Here is a 20,660-nt window from a genome sequence, read left to right as displayed (position 1 = left end):
AGAGAAAGAGATTGAGAGAGAGAGAAAGAGATTGAGAGAGATAAAGAGATTGAGAGAGAGAAAGAGATTGAGAGAGAGAGAGAGAACGAGATTGAGAGAGAGAGAGAGAGAGAGAGAAATAGATAAAGAAAGATACCTGAGAGAGAGAGAGAGAACGAGATTGAGAGAGATTGAGAGAGAGAGAGAGAAATAGATTGAGAAAGAAAGATATTAGAGAGAGCGAGAGAGAAAGAGAGAGAGAGAGAAAGAGATTAGAGAGAGAGAAAGAGATGAGAGAGAGAGAGAGAAAGAGATTAAAGAAATAAAGAGATTGAGAGATAGAGATTGAGAGAGAAAGAGATTGAGAGAGAAAGAGATTGAGAGAGAAAGAGATTGAGAGAGAGGAAGAGAGAGAGAAAGAGATTGAGAGAGAGAGAGAAAGAGATTGAGAGAGAAAGAGATTGAGAGAGAGATAAAGAGATTGAGAGAGAGAGAGAGAGAGAGAAAGAGATTGAGAGAGAGAGAGAAATAAAGAGATTGAGAGAGAGAGAGAGAAAGAGATTGAGAGAGAAAGAGATTGAGAGAGAGAAAGAGATTGAGAGAGAAAGAGATTGAGAGAGAAAGAGATTGAGAGAGAGAAATAAAGAGATTGAGAGAGAGAGAGAGAGAAAGAGATTGAGAGAGAGAAAGAGATTGAGAGAGAGAGATTGAGAGAGAGAGAGAGAGAGAAATAGATTGAGAAAGAAAGATCTGAGAGAGAGCGAGAGAGAAAGAGAGAGAGAGAAAGAGATAGAGAGAGAGAGAAAGAGATTGAGAGAGAGAAAGAGATTGAGAGAGAGAGAAAGAGAGAGAGAGAAATAAAGAGATTGAGAGAAAGAGATTAGAGAGAGAAAGAGATTGAGAGAGAAAGAGATTGAGAGAGAGAAAGAGAGAGAGAGAGAAAGAGATTGAGAGAGAAAGAGATTGAGAGAGAAAGAGATTGAGAGAGAAAGAGTGAGAGAGAAATAAAGAGATTGAGAGAGATAGAGAGAGAGAAAGAGATTGAGAGAGAGAAAGAGATTGAGAGAGAGAAAGAGATTAAAGAGATTGAGAGAGAAAGAGATTGAGAGAGAGAGATAAAGAGATTGAGAGAGAGAGAGAAAGGGGTTAAAGAGGGAAAAAGATGTGAGAGAGAAGAGATTGAGAGAGAGAAAGAGATTGAGAGAGAGAAAGAGATTGAGAGAGAAAGAGATTGAGAGAGAGAAAGAGATTGAGAGAGAGAAAGAGATTGAGAGAGAGAAAGAGATTGAGAGAGAAAGAGATTGAGAGCAACACGATTGAACATCAACATAAATAAAAAAATATGGTCTTTTTTTTTTCTTCCCCACAAACAGTGAATTTGTGATGATCGATTTCAATCAACAGTTTGAACATGAAAGTGTTGACTGAGTCCTGATGATTCCGGTCCAATCGGTCTGTGTTCTGCTTCTGGAGCTTTCAGACATCCAGTTGCTGCGGTTCGCAATCAAAGACTTCGTCTCTCTGCCCCTCTGTTATTCCTCTATTTTCTAACTGGTAGAACAACATGGTACTTCTCTTTAATGTTGGACTGGGGAGAGAGAGAGAGAGAGAGAGAGGGGAAGAGAGAGAGAGAGGCTTTGACAGAAACACATATCTGTCCTGTGTTTTCCTCTCAACTCCTACAGCAAACTGAGGGTGGTGTCTGTCTTCCCTGGTGAGTCTGTTGCACATAGGACTGGATCTAATGAGCTGTTATGTGTTAGATACAGCTGTCTGCTATTGTTTCTCTCTGTGATTTAGGACATACATAAATCCTCTACTGCTCCTCATACATGAAGGATTCAATTGTACTCGGACAGGTCTTCAGTTCACATTGAAACAAACTGCTGTGTTTTCTGTGTTGTAGTACTAGCTGTGTTCTGGCTGTGAAGTGAGCCTTGTTTCCTGTGTTGTAGTACTAGCTGTGTTCTGGCTGTGATGTCAGCCTTGTTTCCTGTGTTGTAGTACTAGCTGTGTTCTGGCTGTGATGTCAGCCTTGTTTCCTGTGTTGTAGTACTAGCTGTGTTCTGGCTGTGAAGTGAGCCTGTTTCCTGTGTTGTATTACTAGCTGTGTTCTGGCTGTGAAGTGAGCCTTGTTTCCTGTGTTGTATTACTAGCTGTGCTTCTGGCTGTGAAGTGAGCCTTGTTTCCTGTGTTGTATTACTAGCTGTGTTCTGGCTGTGAAGTGAGCCTTGTTTCCTGTGTTGTAGTACTAGCTGTGTTCTGGCTGTGATGTGAGCCTTGTTTCCTGTGTTGTATTACTAGCTGTGTTCTGGCTGTGAAGTGAGCCTTGTTTCCTGTGTTGTAGTACTAGCTGTGTTCTGGCTGTGATGTCAGCCTTGTTTCCTGTGTTGTAGTACTAGCTGTGTTCTGGCTGTGATGTCAGCCTTGTTTCCTGTGTTGTAGAACTAACTGTGTTCTGGTTGTGATGTGAGCCTTGTTTCCTGTGTTGTATTACTAGCTGTGTTCTGGCTGTGAAGTGAGCCTTGTTTCCTGTGTTGTAGTACTAGCTGTGTTCTGGCTGTGATGTCAGCCTTGTTTCCCGTGTTGTAGAACTAGCTGTGTTCTGGCTGTGATGTGAGCCTTGTTTCCTGTGTTGTAGTACTAGCTGTGTTCTGGCTGTGATGTGAGCCTATTTCTGTCAGCCCCAGGAAGAAGCTATACTACAGTACATTACAGTGTAGCCTCAGGAAGCCTTCTGGCTCCAGTGTTGCAGACAGATGCGATCCAGCCAAGCCAGGTGCTGCTCTCTCCAGCCTGCAGTCTGGAGATCACAGCCAGACACCTCCAAAAGAATTACACCTCCTCCCTCTCTTCTTCCTCTCCTCCTGTCCACCACCTCAACCCCTCCAGAACCTGTCTCATCAACCCTCCCCTCCACAACTCCAGCCTCAGGTACTGACCCAGGTGCTGCTCTCCAGCCCACATCACAGCCAGACACCTCCAAAAGAATTACACCTCCTCCCTCTTCTTCTTCCTCTCCTCCTGTCCACACCTCAACCCCTCCAGAACCTGTCTCATCAACCCTCCCCTCCACAACTCCAGCCTCAGGTACTGACCCAGGTGCTGCTCTCTCCAGCCCACATCACAGCCAGACACCTCCAAAAGAATTACACCTCCTCCCTCTCTTCTTCCTCTCCTCCTGTCCACACCTTCAACCCCTCCAGAACCTGTCTCATCAACCCTCCCCTCCACAACTCCAGCCTCAGGTACTGACCCAGGTGCTGCTCTCTCCAGCCCACATCACAGCCAGACACCTCCAAAAGAATTACACCTCCTCCCTCTCTTCTTCCTCTCCTCCTGCTCCACACCTCAACCCCTCCAGAACCTGTCTCATCAACCCTCCCTCCACAACTCCAGCCTCAGGTACTGACCCAGGTGCTGCTCTCTCCAGCCCACATCACAGCCAGACACCTCCAAAAGAATTACACCTCCTCCCTCTCTTCTTCCTCTCCTCCTGTCCACACCTCAACCCCTCCAGAACCTGTCTCATCAACCCTCCCCTCCACAACTCCAGCCTCAGGTACTGACCCAGGTGCTGCTCTCTCCAGCCCACATCACAGCCAGACACCTCCAAAAGAATTACACCTCCTCCCTCTCTTCTTCCTCTCCTCCTGTCCACACCTCAACCCCTCCAGAACCTGTCTCATCAACCCTCCCCTCCACAACTCCAGCCTCAGGTACTGACCCAGGTGCTGCTCTCTCCAGCCCACATCACAGCCAGACACCTCCAAAAGAATTACACCTCCTCCCCTCTCTTCTTCCTCTCCTCCTGTCCACACCTCAACCCCTCCAGAACCTCTGCTCATCGAACCCTCCCCTCCACAACTCCAGCCTCAGGTACTGACCCAGGTGCTGCTCTCTCCAGCCCACATCACAGCCAGACACCTCCAAAAGAATTACACCTCCTCCCTCTCTTCTTCCTCTCCTCCTGTCCACACCTCAACCCCTCCAGAACCTGTCTCATCAACCCTCCCCTCCACAACTCCAGCCTCAGGTACTGACCCAGGTGCTGCTCTCTCCAGCCCACATCACAGCCAGACACCTCCAAAAGATACACCTCCTCCCTCTCTTCTTCCTCTCCTCCTGTCCACACCTCAACCCCTCCAGAACCCAGGTGCCTGACCCAGCTCCTCCCCTCTCTCACCTGTCCTCACCTCACCTCACCCTCTCCTCTCTCTCACCTCACCTCACCTCACCTCAACTGACTCCTCTCAGTGTTTATTCAGACAGCAGTGTGTTGTGACTCCTCTCAGTGTGTTGTGACTCCTCTCAGTGTGTTGTGACTCCTCTCAGTGTGTTGTGACTCCTCTCAGTGTGTACTCAGACTGCAGTGTGTTGTGACCCCTCTCAATGTGTATTCAGAATGCAGTGTGTTGTGACTCCTCTCAGTGTGTATTCAGACAGCAGTGTGTTGTGACTCCTCTCAGTGTGTTTTCAGACTGCAGTGTGTGATCATTCCTCTCAGTGTGTTGTGACTCCTCTCAGTGTGTTGTGACTCCTCTCAGTGTGTTGTGACTCCCCTCAGTGTGTAGTGACTCCTCTCAGTGTGTTGTGACTCCTCTCAGTGTGTTGTGACTCCTCTCAGTGTGTTGTGACTCCTCTCAGTGTGTTGTGACTCCTCTCAGTGTGTTGTGACTCCTCTCAGTGTGTATTCAGACTGCAGTGTGTTCTGACTCCTTCTTCAGTGTGTATTCAGACTGCAGTGTGTTGTGACTCCTCTCAGTGTGTATTCAGACTGCAGTGTGTTCTGACTCCTCTTAGTGTGTATTCAGACTGCAGTGTGTTGTGACTCCTCTCAGTGTGTAATCAGACTGCAGTGTGTTGTGACTCCTCTCAGTGTGTATTCAGACTGCAGTGTGTTGTGACTCCTCTCAGTGTGTATTCAGACTGCAGTGTGTTGTGACTCCTCTCAGTGTGTTGTGACTCCTCTCAGTGTGTTGTGACTCCTCTCAGTGTGTATTCAGACTGCAGTGTGTTGTGACTCCTCTCAGTGTGTTGTGACTCCTCTCAGTGTGTTGTGACTCCTCTCAGTGTGTATTCAGACTGCAGTGTGTTGTGACTCCTCTCAGTGTGTATTCAGACAGCAGTGTGTTGTGACTCCTCTCAGTGTGTTGTGACTCCTCTCAGTGTGTTGTGACTCCTCTCAGTGTGTATTCAGACTGCAGTGTGTTGTGACTCCTCTCAGTGTGTATTCAGACTGCAGTGTGTTGTGACTCCTCTCAGTGTGTATTCAGACTGCAGTGTGTTGTGACTGGACAGGACTGTTTACTCTCTCTGTGTTTTGTTATCCCCTTGAATGATTAAATCGATGTTTTGATTCCTTTTCCTTTCTTCTCTCCACTGCATTGCTGTGTTTTGTTAGGATCATTGGCGTCATTGGTGTCATTCAGTGCGTTTGTTGTTGGTGTGAGAGTCGTGTTCATGAAGCTCGTCTGTTCAGATTTTGTTCTCTTTCCTAAATGAGAAAAAGAAGAATGAGAAGAAGAAGAAGAAGAAGAAGAAGAAGGAGAAGAAGAAGGAGAAGGAGAAGAAGAAGAAGAAGAAGGAGAAGAAGGAGAAGAAGAAGAAGAAGGGTGACTGTATTCTATTGAACAGACAGTAGTCAACTCTCTCCTCTGTTTCCCTCTCTTTTAATGTCTCCCTTACTGGACAACCTTGGTAAGCAGAACCCTTCCTCTCCTCTCTCCTCTGTTTCCGTCTCTTTTAAAGTCTCCCTGACTGGACAACCTTTGAAAGGGAGAGAGAGAGATTGAGAGAGAGAGAGAGAGAGAGAAAGAGATTGAGAGAGAGGGAGAGAGAGAGAAAGAGATTGAGAGAGAGAGAGAGAGAGAGAGAGAGAGAGAGAAAGAGATTGAGAGAGAGAGAGAGAGAGAGAAAGAGATTGAGATTGAGAGAGAGAGAGAGAGAGAGAGAGAGAGAGAGAGAGAAAGAGATTGAGAGAGAGAGAGAGAGAGAGAGAGAGAGAGAGAGAGAGAGAGAGAGAGAGAGAGAAAGAGATTGAGAGAGAGAGAGAGAGAGAGAGAGAGAGAGAGAGAGAAAGAGATTGAGAGAGAGAGAGAGAGAAAGAGATTGAGAGAGAGAGAGATTGAGAGAGAGAGAGAGAGAGAGAGAGAAAGAGATTGAGAGAGAGAGAGAGAGAGAGAGAGAGAGAAAGAGATTGAGAGAGAGTGAGAGAGAGAGAGAGAGAGAGAGAGAGAGAGATTTGCTTGAACATAAACATAAATCCCCAAAAATATGGTCTTTTTTTTTCTTCCCCACAAACAGTGAATTTGTGATGATCGATTTAGGATTTCAATCAACAGTTTGAACATGAAAGTGAGAGTCCTGATGATTCCGGTCCAATCGGTCTGTGTTCTGCTTCTGGAGCTTTCAGACATCCAGTTGCTGCGGTTCGCAATCAAAGACTTCCTCTCTCTGCCCCTCTGTTTTTCCTCTCTTTTCTAACTGGTAGAACAACATGGTACTTCTCTTTAATGTTGGACTGGGGAGAGAGAGAGAGAGAGAGAGAGGGGAAGAGAGAGAGAGAGAGAGAGGCTTTGACAGAAACACATATCTGTCCTGTGTTTTCCTCTCAACTCCTACAGCAAACTGAGGGTGGTGTCTGTCTTCCCTGGTGAGTCTGTTGCACATAGGACTGGATCTAATGAGCTGTTATGTGTTAGATACAGCTGTCTGCTATTGTTTCTCTCTGTCATTTAGGACATACATAAATCCTCTACTGCTCCTCATACACGAATGATTCAATTGTACTCGGACAGGTCTTCAGTTCACATTGAAACAAACTGCTGTGTTTCCTGTGTTGTAGTACTAGCTGTGTTCTGGCTGTGAAGTGTCAGCCTTGTTTCCTGTGTTGTAGTACTAGCTGTGTTCTGGCTGTGAAGTGAGCCTTGTTTCCTGTGTTGTAGAACTAGCTGTGTTCTGGCTGTGATGTCAGCCTTGTTTCCTGTGTTGTAGAACTAGCTGTGTTCTGGCTGTGAAGGAGCCTTGTTTCCTGTGTTGTAGTACTAGCTGTGTTCTGGCTGTGATGTGAGCCTTGTTTCCTGTGTTGTAGTACTAGCTGTGTTCTGGCTGTGAAGTGAGCCTTGTTTCCTGTGTTGTAGAACTAGCTGTGTTCTGGCTGTGATGTCAGCCTTGTTTCCTGTGTTGTAGAACTAGCTGTGTTCTGGCTGTGATGTGAGCCTTGTTTCCTGTGTTGTATTACTAGCTGTGTTCTGGCTGTGATGTGAGCCTATTTCTGTCAGCCCCAGGAAGAAGCTATACTACAGTACATTACAGTGTAGCCTCAGGAAGCCTTCTGGCTCCAGTGTTGCAGACAGATGAGAGATCCAGCCAAGCCAGGTGCTGCTCTCTCCAGCCTGCAGTCTGGAGATCACAGCCAGACACCTCCAAAAGAATTACACCTCCTCCCTCTTTTCTTTCTCTCCTCCTGTCCACACCTCAACCCCTCCAGAACCTGTCTCATCAACCCTCCCCTCCACAACTCCAGCCTCAGGTACTGACCCAGGTGCTGCTCTCTTCCAGCCCACATCACAGCCAGACACCTCCAAAAGAAGTACACCTCCCCCCAGCACTTCCAAAATAATTACATATCCATCTCTCCTCCCTCTCACCTCACCTCACCTCTCACCTCACCTCACCTCACCTCACCTCACCTCTCACCTCACCTCACCTCACCTCTCCTCTCCTCTCCTCTCCTCCCTCTCACCTCACCTCACCTCACCTCCCTCTCACCTCACCTCACCTCTCCTCCCTCTCACCTCACCTCACCTCACTTCTCCTCTCCTCCCTCACACCTCACCTCAGACTGCAGTGTGTTGTGACTCCTCTCAGTGTGTTGTGACTCCGCTCAGTGTGTTGTGACTCCTCTCAGTGTGTATTCAGACTGCAGTGTGTTGTGACTCCTCTCAGTGTGTATTCAGACTGCAGTGTGTTGTGACTCCTCTCAGTGTGTAATCAGACTGCAGTGTGTTGTGACTCCTCTCAGTGTGTATTCAGACTGCAGTGTGTTGTGACTCCTCTCAGTGTGTTGTGACTCCTCTTAGTGTGTTGTGACTCCTCTCAATGTGTTGTGACTCCTCTCAGTGTGTATTCAGACTGCAGTGTGTTGTTGTGACTCCTCTCAGTGTGTATTCAGACTGCAGTGTGTTGTGACCCCTCTCAATGTGTATTCAGAATGCAGTGTGTTGTGACTCCTCTCAGTGTGTTGTGACTCCTCTCAGTGTGTATTCAGACAGCAGTGTGTTGTGACTCCTCTCAGTGTGTATTCAGACAGCAGTGTGTTGTGACTCCTCTCCGTGTGTTGTGACTCCTCTCAGTGTGTTGTGACTCCTCTCAGTGTGTTGTGACTCCTCTCAGTGTGTTTTCAGACTGCAGTGTGTTGTGACTCCTCTCAGTGTGTTGTGACTCCTCTCAGTGTGTTGTGACTCCTCTCAGTGTGTTGTGACTCCTCTCAGTGTGTAGTGACTCCTCTCAGTGTGTTGTGACTCCTCTTAGTGTGTATTCAGACTGCAGTGTGTTGTGACTCCTCTCAGTGTGTTGTGACTCCTCTCAGTGTGTATTCAGACTGCAGTGTGTTGTGACTCCTCTCAGTGTGTATTCAGACTGCAGTGTGTTGTGACTCCTCTCAGTGTGTATTCAGACTGCAGTGTGTTGTGACTCCTCTCAGTGTGTATTCAGACTGCAGTGTGTTGTGACTCCTCTCAGTGTGTATTCAGACTGCAGTGTGTTGTGACTGGACAGGACTGTTTACTCTCTACTGTGTTTGTTATCACCTTGAATGATTAAATCGATGTTTTGATTCCCTTTCCTTTCTTCTCTCCATTGCATTGCTGTGCTTTGTTAGGATCATTGGCGTCATTGGTGTCATTCAGTGCGTTTGTTGTTGGTGTGAGAGCCGTGTTCATGAAGCTCGTCTGTTCAGATTTTGTTCTCTTTCCTAAATGAGAAAAAGAAGAATGAGAAGAAGAAGAAGAAGAAGAAGAAGAAGAAGAAGAAGAAGAAGAAGAAGGAGAAGAAGGAGAAGAAGGAGAAGAAGAAGAAGAAGAAGGAGAAGAAGGAGAAGAAGAAGAAGAAGGAGAAGGAGAAGAAGGAGAAGGAGAAGGAGAAGAAGGAGAAGGAGAAGAAGAAGAAGGAGAAGAAGAAGAAGGAGAAGAAGAAGAAGAAGAAGAAGAAGGAGAAGAAGAAGAAGAAGGAGAAGAAGAAGAAGAAGGAGAAGGAGAAGAAGGAGAAGGAGAAGGAGAAGAAGGAGAAGGAGAAGAAGAAGAAGGAGAAGAAGAAGAAGGAGAAGAAGAAGAAGAAGGAGAAGAAGGAGAAGAAGAAGAAGAAGGAGAAGGAGAAGAAGGAGAAGGAGAAGGAGAAGAAGGAGAAGGAGAAGAAGAAGAAGAAGAAGGAGAAGAAGAAGAAGGAGAAGAAGAAGAAGAAGAAGAAGAAGGAGAAGAAGAAGAGGAAGAAGAAGAAGAAGAAGAAGGAGAAGAAGAAGAAGGAGAAGAAGAAGAAGAAGAAGCAGAAAAAGAAGAATGAGAAGAAGAAGAAGAAGAAGGAGAAGAAGGAGAAGAAGAAGGAGAAGAAGAAGAAGGAGAAGAAGAAGAAGGCCCACGTCTCTCTCTTTTTACTCTTTTTACAAGTCATTTTGCATTTCGTTTTAATTACCAAGCTTTAGTGTCTTGTAAGGACCATTAACGTTTTAAACTTCCCATAATTTGAAATCTCAAATGGCCACTTAAACCAAGATTGAACTAATTAAAGCTTCTGCCAAAAGAAGCATTCGGTCTCCCTGTTGTAGCTTGAAACACGTGTTCTCTTCCCGAACCCGAAAACCTTGTCGTGGTAATTATGATCTGGAATCATGGGAAAATGTTCTACGCTCCATCCTCTTAATAACAACATCTGTTGTTGCTTCTCTGAAATGAACACGTTTCACATTAAAACCCCACGTCCAAGGTTATTGGTCTGGTGTTGCTAATTGGTCCAGCATGACGCTTTGCAACGTCAGGGGTTGTGGGTTCGATCCGAGAGGAAGAGGAAGAAGCGAGAGGGTTTTTAGAAATGTGTGGCACAAATCCCATTCCAGTCGTGGGACCGATGTTAGTATTTTTTCGCGCATCAAATCATTCAATAGTATCTCAAGTGGATTTTGAAGCTCAACAAAGGGGATAATCAAGGAATAAACAGGGAACTAACAGGGAATAAACAGGGAATAAACAGGGAACTAACAGGGAATAAACAGGGAACTAACAGGGAATAAACAGGGAACTAACAGGGAATAAACAGGGAACTAACAGGGAATAAACAGGGAACTAACAGGGGATAAACAGGGAACTAACAGGGAATAAACAGGGAACTAACAGGGAATAAACAGGGAACTAACAGGGAATAAACAGGGAACTAACAGGGAATAAACAGGTGATACACAGAGAACTAACAGGGAATAAACAGGTGATACACAGGGAACAAACGGGATAAAAAATGGTGTAAACAGGGGATAAACAGGGATAAACAGGGAGTAAACAGGGAATAAACAGGGAGTGAACAGGGGATAAACAGGGAGTAAACAGGGGATAAACAGGGGATAAACAGAAATACACAGGGGATAAACAGGGATAAACAGGGGATAAACAGGGCATAAACAGGGGATAAACAGGGAGTAAACAGGGAGTAAACAGGGGATAAACAGGGGATAAACAGGGGATAAACAGGGAGTAAACAGGGGATAAACACGGAGTAAACAGGGGATAAGCAGGGAATAAACAGGTGGTACACAGGGAGCAAACAGGGAATAAATAGGGAGTAAACAGGGAATAAACAGGTGATACACAGGGAGCAAACGGGATAAAAAATGGTGTAAACAGGGGATAAACAGGGATAAACAGGGAGTAAACAGGGAATAAACAGGGAGTAAACAGGTGATACACAGAGAACTAACAGGGAATAAACAGGTGATACACAGGGAACAAACGGGATAAAAAATGGTGTAAACGGGATAAACAGGGATAAACAGGGAGTAAACAGGGAATAAACAGGGAGTAAACAGGTGATACACAGAGAACTAACAGGGAATAAACAGGTGATACACAGGGAACAAACGGGATAAAAAATGGTGTAAACAGGGGATAAACAGGGATAAACAGGGAGTAAACAGGGAATAAACAGGGAGTGAACAGGGGATAAACAGGGAGTAAACAGGGGATAAACAGGGGATAAACAGAAATACACAGGAGATAAACAGGGATAAACAGGGGATAAACAGGGCATAAACAGGGGATAAACAGGGAGTAAACAGGGAGTAAACAGGGGATAAACAGGGGATAAACAGGGGATAAACAGGGGATAAACAGGGGATAAACAGGGAGTAAACAGGGGATAAACACGGAGTAAACAGGGGATAAGCAGGGAATAAACAGGGAGTAAACAGGGGATAAACAGGGAGTAAACAGGGGATAAACAGGAGATAAACAGGGAGTAAACAGGGAGTAAACAGGGAATAATCAGGGAGTAAACAGGGGATAAACAGGGAATAAACCAGGGAGTAAACAGGGAGTAGACAGGGAGGAAACAGGGGAGAAACAGGGAGTAAACGGGATAAACAGGGGATTAACAGGGGATAAACAGGGGATAAACAGGAAGTAAACAGGGAGTAAACAGGGAGTAAACAGGGGATAAACAGGGGATAAACAGGGGATAAACAGGGAGTAAACAGGGAGTAAACAGGGATAAACAGGGAGTAAATAGGGATAAACAGGGAGTAAACAGGGGATAAACAGAGGATAAACAGGAGATAAACAGGGAGTAAACAGGGAGTAAACAGGGGATAATCAGGGAGTAACAGGGGATAAACAGGAGTAAACAGGGAGTAAACAGGGGATAAACAGGGGATAAACAGGGAGTAAAAAGGTGATAAACATGGGATAAACAGGGGCTAAACAGGGGCTAAACAGGGGCTAAACAGGAATAAACAGGGATAAACAGGGATAAACAGGAATAAACAGGAATACACAGGAATACACAGGAATAAACAGGGGATAAACAGGGATAAACAGGAATACACAGGAATACACAGGAATACACAGGAATAAACAGGGGATAAACAGGAATAAACAGGAATAAACAGGGAATAAACAGGGGATAAACAGGAATAAACAGGGGATTACAGGGGATAAACAGGAATACACAGGAATACACAGGAATAAACAGGGAATAAACAGGGGATAAACAGGAATAAACAGGGGATAAACCTGAATTCACAGGAAGAAACAGGGGGAAAACAGGAATACACAGGAATAAACAGGGGATAAACAGGAATACACAGGAATAAACAGGGAATAAACAGGAATAAACAGGAATAAGCAGGGAATAAACAGGGGATAAACAGGAATAAACAGGAATAAACAGGGGATAAACAGGAATACACAGGAATAAACAGGGGATAAACAGGAATACACAGGAATAAACAGGGAATAAACAGGAATAAACAGTGAATAAACAGGGAATAAACAGGAATAAACAGGGAATAAACAGGAATAAACAGGAATAAACAGGGGATAAACAAGAATACACAGGAATAAACAGGGGATAAACAGGAATACACAGGAATAAACAGGGAATAAACAGGAATAAACAGGAATAAACAGGAATAAACAGGTAATAAACAGGAATAAACAGGGAATAAACAGGAATACACAGGAATAAACAGGGAATAAACAGGAATACACAGGAATAAACAGGCAATAAACAGGAATAAACAGGAATAAACAGGGAATACACAGGAATACACAGGAAGAAACAGGAATAAACGGAATAAAGATGAATAAACAGGAATAAACAGGAATAAACAGGGAATAAACAGGAATAAACAGGGAATTAACAGGAATAAACAGGAATAAACAGGGAATGAACAGGAATACACAGGAATAAACAGGAATAAACAGGAATAAACAGGGAATAAACAGGAATAAACAGGAATAAACAGGGAATAAACAGGAATACACAGGAATAAACAGGAATAAACAGGGAATAAACAGGAATACACAGGAATAAACAGGAATAAACAGGGAATAAACAGGAATACACAGGAATAAACATGAATAAACAGGGATAAATAGGGAGTAAACAGGGAATATAAACAGGAATAAACAGGGAATAAACAGGGAATATAAACAGGGACACACAGGATAGACATAGAAAGTGAGACCATATTTTCATTTCATGCATTTATTTTTTTTAAACATTTTTTATTTGCAATAAGGGCTACAAAAACATTGTTAAATACATTGTATACAGAATTATCTATTTAATATCATTATACTTTTTTGAATTTTTTATTTGCAAGTGGGCTACAAAATGTTTAGCTCATAAGTTACCTATAAAGTAAAGGATTTTGGAACCATCAATTATTCATGTAGTTTTGTGATGATCAGATATCCATTGGCAGTTCACGTCAGTTCTCCTTAGCTGTTATTCTGTGTAGTTTATCCTCTACAGAGTGAAGGGAATGCAGTCCAAGATGGCCACTTTTTTTTGGGGGGGGGGGGGGGGGGGTCACTTCAACAGACATTGATAGGACTGTACCTATTCCCACAATGTGCCACTGCAACAGCTACAGTACGTATATCAACACACGACTCTCTAGTTATTATGAAGGCCATGGATTATAAAAACTCATTGGGGTGATTCATAGTAATGTTTTTTTAAAACACATTACAACTGTATGACGTAAAGCTTAATATTCTCCTGGAAATTTGTTTAAGAAACAAAACAAAAAAGAGGATGTACTGTACATTTGAAAAAGTCCCATGTGGAATATCTCAGAACGTTCATCATTTGTTTCCAAGAGGTACAATGTTGTCTGGGGGTTTATGAAGGTGCCACGGTGGAAACCTCTGTTTTTGATGTAGACACCTCCGAGCCATCGTCTTCTTCCTTGCCAAAGAGCTGCATGATGCACGTACGGAACTGGTGAGAGAAGAAGAAGGAAGAAGGAGAAGAAGAAGAAGAAGAAGAAGAAGACGAAGAAGAAGAAGAAGAAGTAGAACAAAAAGAAGAAGTAGAAGACGAAGAAGAAGAAGACGAAGAAGACGAAGAAGGAAAAGAAGAAGAAGAAGTAGAAGAAGAAGAAGAAGAAGACGAAGAAGACGAAGAAGAAGTAGAACAAAAAGAAGAAGTAGAAGACGAAGAAGAAGAAGAAGAAGAAGACAAAGAAGAAGAAGAAGACGAAGAAGAAGAAGACGAAGAAGACGAAGAAGGAAAAGAAGAAGAAGAAGTAGAAGAAGAAGGAGAAGAAGAAGAAGAAGAAGAAGAAGAAGCAGAAGAAGAATGGAACATGAAGAGAGAAGCTTTCAAAAATAAAAGTCTACATTTACTTAAGACACTTGGCCTTCAATAACTACTTTAGTAGTAAATGGATCAAAGTTCACAGCTATCAAAACAAAACACACCTGTTTATTCATGAAGACATAGATCACTGGATTCCAGATGGTGGCGCTTTTGGCAAAGTAGGCAGGCAGAGCAGCAGCCAGAGGGTGGAAAGCATACCCAGGGTTAGCCGCAGCAAAGCAGGCAAAGGCTGTGTAAGGTCCCCAGCATACACAGTAAGCAAAAATCATGACAACAACCATCCTGGATACTTCCTTCTCAGCCTTCTGTGTCGACTCAGAGTCTTTCTGCTGCGCGGCTACCTGTGGTCGTTCAGGAGAAATATATCCGATTGGTTAGATTTAACCCTCTAATATGCCACAACATAGCTGCTTGCTACGTGTATGGTCTATTTGAAATATCACTTACGGCACGGATGGCCAGCCACACAAACAGGTAGCAGAAGACGATCACTCCCAGGGGCAGGAAGCAACATGTAATCATGAGAACGATCATGTACGACAGGACTCCAGGATCCTCATTACCTCCGAACACATCAGGTCCACAGGACGTTTTCAGTCCATGAGGCCAGTACCTGATTGACGGAGAGAGAGATACAGAGAATGGGTTGAATAATGGTTGAATAATGGTTGAATAATGGTTGAATAATGGTTGAATAATTAAACTTTTTTTTTAATAATGACGTTTTTCCATCCTTAGTGAAAGAAAAATAGAAGATGTCCCACCTGCTCCAGCCGAAGATAGGAGGGGCGCACCAGAAAGCAGACCAGACCCAGGAGAAGATTATACCTCCCATGGCCCATTTAGCATCGAACTTGACATTTCCAAAGGGCTTACACACCACCACCCATCTCTCCCAGGAGATAACAGCCAGAGACCACAGACCAGCAATACCTGCATGAGACATACACATGAGACATACACATGAGATATACACATGAGATATACACATGAGATATACACATGAGATATACACATGAGATATACACATGAGATATACACATGAGATATACACATGAGATATACACATGAGATATACACATTAGATATATGCTATGGTGTTTTAGCAACAGCATATCAGTCTTTATCTGCGCTGTGTAGCAATGTAGAATTTCCTTCTTAACCCTTGTGTCGTGTTCGGGTCTGTGGGACCCATTTTCAATGTTTACTATGTTTACTTTTTTCTCCAACCTGAGACTCATTGGCCTTGGCTCAATTTCTGTGAAGAACATATAAAATAACACATTTTAATTTAAATATTTTTTTTACTTCAAGGTCTCAGAGCAGGTGACGTCACCGATTGAAATGCTATTTAGAGCGCACCACCGCTAACTAAGCTAGCCGTTTCACATCCGTTGCCTCAGCACCACCGCTAACTAAGCTAGCCGTTTCACATCCGTTACCTCAGCACCACCGCTAACTAAGCTAGCCGTTTCACATCCGTTACCTCAGCACCACCGCTAACTAAGCTAGCCGTTTCACATCCGTTACCTCAGCACCACCGCTAACTAAGCTAGCCGTTTCACATCCGTTACCTCAGCACCACCGCTAACTAAGCTAGCCGTTTCACATCCGTTACCTCAGCACCAGCGCTAACTAAGCTAGCCGTTTCACATCCGTTACATATGTCTGTGTGTGTCTGACTCTCCTCCCTTGGCCTGCTGTAACTATATGTGTGAGTGAGATGTTAGTAAAAATTCCTGAACTAAGTGTTTTCATCATTCTAGATTGTAGCCGGTAGCAACAAGAAGAAGCTCTGCGATGTGTTGTGGACCCAAGACGGACAGGAAGTCATGGTACACATGCAAGAAATGCAAGACATACATTTGCAACACACACACACACACACACACAGTAAAACTCTGTCCCTTGTGGTGTGTAGACCGGCCTTAATGTGTTCTTCAACGTGGCTCATTTATCATTTCCATAAAATGCTGTATGTAAAATGTGTCCTTCCAATTTGTTCAGTTCAAAGCAATAAACATCAGTAGTGATGAAAACCTTGTTTCATTTGTATTTGTTCAAGATAAACAGGATTTATTCCACCCATGTCTTGATTATAATACATTTTTGTTCTAAAAAAAAAATCACATTTTATTAAAAAAAAAACAAATAGCGCTTTTATTGATAAATGTGATGTAGCAGAGGTTAATGGCAAATATTAACCATGTACACTGTCTATATTGCTTGTAATTGATATGTCAACATCTAAGTAGAAAGTATTTTTACCTAAATTGTTATGGCTGTATTGTTTTGGGTCCACCAGACCCATGTTTACATTAGGTGAAAAACAAAAACATATATATTTTACTCTTATTTTACCAGGTCAGTTAACTGAGAACATTCTCATTTACAGCAACGACCTGGGGAATAGTTACAGGGGAGAGGAGGGGGAGGAATGAGCCAATTGGAAGCTGGGGATTATTAAGGTGGTATGAAGGACAGATTGGGACACCGGGGTTAACACCCCTACTCTTACAATAAGTGCCATGGGATCTTTAGTGACCTCAGAGAGTCAGGACATCCTTTTAACGTCCCATCCGAAAGACAGCACCTTTCACAGGGCAGTGTCCCCAATCCCTGCCCTGGGACATTGGGATATTTTTTTCTAGACCAGAGGAAAGAGTGATTCCAACTGGCCCTCCCACACCACTTCCAGCAGCATCTGGTCTCCCATCCAGGGACCTGACCAGAACCAACCCTGCTTAGCTCCAGAAGCAAGCCAGCAGTGGGATGCAGGGTGGTATGCAGGGTGGTATGCAGGGTGGTATGCTGGGTGGTATGCAGGGTGATATGCAGGGTGGTATGCAGGGTGGTATACAGGGTGGTATGCTGGGTGGTATGCTGGGTGGTATGCTGGGTGGTATGCAGGGTGATATGCAGGGTGGTATGCAGGGTGGTATGCAGGGTGGTAAGCAGGGTGGTAGGCAGGGTGGTATGCTGGGTGGTGTGCAGGGTGGTATGCAGGGTGGAATGCAGGGTGATATACAGGGTGGTAGGCAGGGTAGTATGCAGGGTGGTATGCAGGGTGGTATGCAGGGTGGTATGCAGGGTGGCATGCTGGGTGATATGCAGGGTGGTATGCAGGGTGGTATGCAGGGTGGTATGCAGGGTGGTAGGCAGGGTGGTATGCTGGGTGGTATGCAAGGTGGTATGATGGGTGGTATGCTGGGTGGTATGCTGGGTGGTATGCTGGGTGGCATGCTGGATGGAATGCAGGGTGATATGCAGGGTGGTATGCTGGGTGGTATGCAGGGTGGTATGCTGCTGGCTTGAACACCACACAAGGGTTAAATATGAAACCAAAATGGAGTCCATATAAAAAGGCATCTTACCACATGTGGCGACGGTGAATCCCTCAAAGACACACATTGGGTGTCCAAGAATAAAGTAGCCAAACATCTGGTTGCAAACGCTGATGGTGCTCGCCAAAAGAGTCTCCGCAATGTCGGCAAACGCCAGGTTGACCAGGATCCAGTTGAGAGGATGTTGGAGCTTCTTGAATTTGGCAGTGGCCACCAGTACTAGGCCGTTGGTGAAGGTTGAGGCGACGACCACAAAGAGCATCCAGAGTGTTGAGATGTTGTACACCCATCTTGGAGCAATGTGGTAGTTGGGGCCCTCAAAAGGATCTGCAAATTTAAAAAGAGAATTAAAAAAACAGATATGTATTTGAATATAAGTTGAATACAACTTCCAAATCAAATCAAATAAAATCAAATGTATTTATATAGCCCTTCGTACATCAGCTGATATCTCAAAGTGCTGTACAGAAACCCAGCCTAAAACCCCAAACAGCAAGCAATGCAGGTGTAGAAGCACGGTGGCTAGGAAAAACTCCCTAGAAAGGCCAGAACCTAGGAAGAAACCTAGAGAGGAACCAGGCTATGTGGGGTGGCCAGTCCTCTTCTGGCTGTACCAGGTAGAGATTATAAACCTAGAGAGGAACCAGGCTATGAGGGGTGGCCAGTCCTCTTCTGGCTGTACCAGGTAGAGATTAGAAACCTAGAGAGGAACCAGGCTCTGAGGGGTGGCCAGTCCTCTTCTGGCTGTACCAGGTAGAGATTAGAAACCTAGAGAGGAACCAGGCTCTGAGGGGTGGCCAGTCCTCTTCTGGCTGTACCAGGTAGAGATTATAAACCTAGAGAGGAACCAGGCTCTGAGGGGTGGCCAGTCCTCTTCTGGCTGTACCAGGTAGAGATTATAAACCTAGAGAGGAACCAGGCTATGTGGGGTGGCCAGTCCTCTTCTGGCTGTGCAGGGTGGAGATTATAACAGAACATGGCCAAGATGACTTATTGATGTAGTCAAATGAGAACAGTAAGTAATATGTTGAACAGAATGTGTGCATCAAAAGTTCTGAACAAAGAAAACATTGTCATACAATGAAATATACTGTTTGTGTTAGTGTGTATACTGCTACTGCCAGTTGTGAATGGTATGTCTGTTGGCTGTTGGTGAAATATCTTATCAAGGAAAAGACCTTTCAGCAACTTCACTTACCATCATTATCTTCTGTAAATATACAACCACTACAATACTTTAGGATAATCCACAGAATTAGGCTCTTTCACTCCTTCTACCGGATGATATCAAGCCCAGGCACTAGACTGACAGGAAGTACTGTACCTTTGGTATGATATCAAGCCCAGGCACTAGACTGACAGGAAGTACTGTACCTTTGGTATGATTGCTGTTGGTGTAGGCAAAGCCTGATTCTCTGGTTGTATCTTCTTGTCTCCTTGCAGCAAACACTCCTAGCTCTGCCATCCTGGGCCGGTTAATAGGAGCTAGTGAAGTTGACTGCTGAAGTCCGTGCATCTCCACTGTCCTAGTTTATATAGCATCCTTTGGGTGTTTTTAAAGGATTACAGCCTTGGAGGAATTAGGACAGGGTATGTGATGGTATGGACTGGACTGTCTTTCCTTAATTACCCGTTAATTACCACAAACGGCTAATTAAGGAGGATTTCAGAGGCCCGTAATCTTGTTTGAAAGGGCATTGGTGGCGTAGGAGGTTGAAAAGTAATAGAACATGGAATGCTGCTGTAACTGTGGCCCAGACTTGTCAGTAGAATGGCATTGGGACGAGGTAAGTGAGTGCTCAATATCTAACCTTCAAAAAAAACACAATCACCATCACGCAATCACTCTTCAGATTGACAATACAGAATCAAATCAAATACCTCATGTCCATCAACTTACAACATTATGAATAACTGTATGCTAATTTTCCATGAAGAAACATTTGTGGGACTTGCTTTAACTCTTTACAGGTATTTTTTGGTAGTACTTGTTGCTGTTCTGATTTCAGATTTGAATATCAGAGAAGTAGACCAAGGTCACATACTCTCTACGTTTTTGTCTACAATGCTTCTTTGGGAAAAGTGGTCAAGTGGTCCCAATGTGGACTCATTCTCTCATCCCCCCTATTGTTATCATTTGAAAGTTCTGAAAAGCTCCACGGCAGATCATTCAGCAGTGAGCGAGAAGTTAGCTAAATGAGTTGACGTGGTTACTAAAAACAGCTGTAGCGTTTCGATCTGTACAAGCTGTGTTTCTGTTTCCGCTTCCAGATTTGAATAGTCGAGACGCATCCCAAAGACGTCTCACCGTCTACGTTGTTGTCTGACTTGTTGGTCATGTGGTCGACGCAGACCGAAGACGTCTCACAGTCTACGTTGTTGTCTGACTTGTTGGTCATTGTGGTCGACGCAGACCAAAGACGTCTCATCGTCTACGTTGTTGTCTGACTTGTTGGTCATTGTGGTCGACGCAGACCAAAGACGTCTCATCGTCTACGTTGTTGTCTGACTTGTTGGTCATGTGGTCGACGCAGACCAAAGACGTCTCATCGTCTACGTTGTTGTCTGACTTGTTGGTCATGTGGTCTAACAGGCTGATTTGTGTCAGGAAGTCGTGATGTCACAATGGGGAGCTTTAGAATGTTAAGGAGATCCCATTAAAGTGGATGGAGAACTGAACTTAAAAATAACATATCAACAATGTCAATTCAGACCAGTCGACATCGTTTTAAAGTTTAAACAGCGTTTCTAGATTAAACATTGTAAGAGGAGTTAGTGTGCAGAATAATAATAAGAAGTATGACCAAGATCTAGTCTGGACTTTAGCTTCGCAAGTCCCATCAAATGACTAATGACAATATTAAGCCGGTACTATGTAACATGTAGAATGATATCCTTAGACAATGTCAGGCCAGTACTACGGTATCCTTAGACAATGTCAGGCCTGTACTATGGTATCCTTAGACA

The 20,660-nt window shown here is 44.2% G+C and overlaps 1 protein-coding gene across 1 annotated transcript; it reads right to left on the bottom strand.

Moving 5' to 3' along the window:
• Positions 1-13,508: 13,508 nt before the first annotated feature.
• On the bottom strand, positions 13,509-20,021 carry LOC110514961 (red-sensitive opsin-like). Its single transcript, XM_090199201.1, has 6 exons — positions 19,068-20,021; positions 17,724-18,020; positions 15,114-15,282; positions 14,797-14,962; positions 14,451-14,690; positions 13,509-13,968 (listed from the first exon to the last, which is right to left on the bottom strand). The coding sequence occupies exons 1-6, from the start codon at positions 19,207-19,209 to the stop codon at positions 13,870-13,872; spliced, it is 1,113 nt and encodes a 370-aa protein (XP_090055327.1). The 5' UTR covers positions 19,210-20,021; the 3' UTR covers positions 13,509-13,869.
• Between the last annotated feature and the right edge of the window lie 639 nt (positions 20,022-20,660).

Source organism: Oncorhynchus mykiss, chromosome 15, assembly GCF_057628025.1.
Source record: "Oncorhynchus mykiss isolate SJ-2025 chromosome 15, ASM5762802v1, whole genome shotgun sequence".
In the NCBI taxonomy this organism is placed as follows: domain Eukaryota; kingdom Metazoa; phylum Chordata; class Actinopteri; order Salmoniformes; family Salmonidae; genus Oncorhynchus; species Oncorhynchus mykiss.
Note: the sequence above shows the minus strand (reverse complement) of the source record. Positions and strands in the feature narration are given on the sequence as shown.

Bases quoted from the DNA above. Each gene is read 5' to 3' on its own strand.
- LOC110514961 (XM_090199201.1), bottom strand. From the start codon at position 19,209: ATGCACGGACTTCAGCAGTCAACTTCACTAGCTCCTATTAACCGGCCC. The intron at 18,021-19,067 runs GTACAGTACTTC...TTAAATTTGCAG, and splicing joins CAACAGCAATCATACCAAAG to ATCCTTTTGAGGGCCCCAAC. The intron at 14,963-15,113 runs GTGGGACATCTT...TCCGTCAATCAG, and splicing joins CCTATCTTCGGCTGGAGCAG to GTACTGGCCTCATGGACTGA.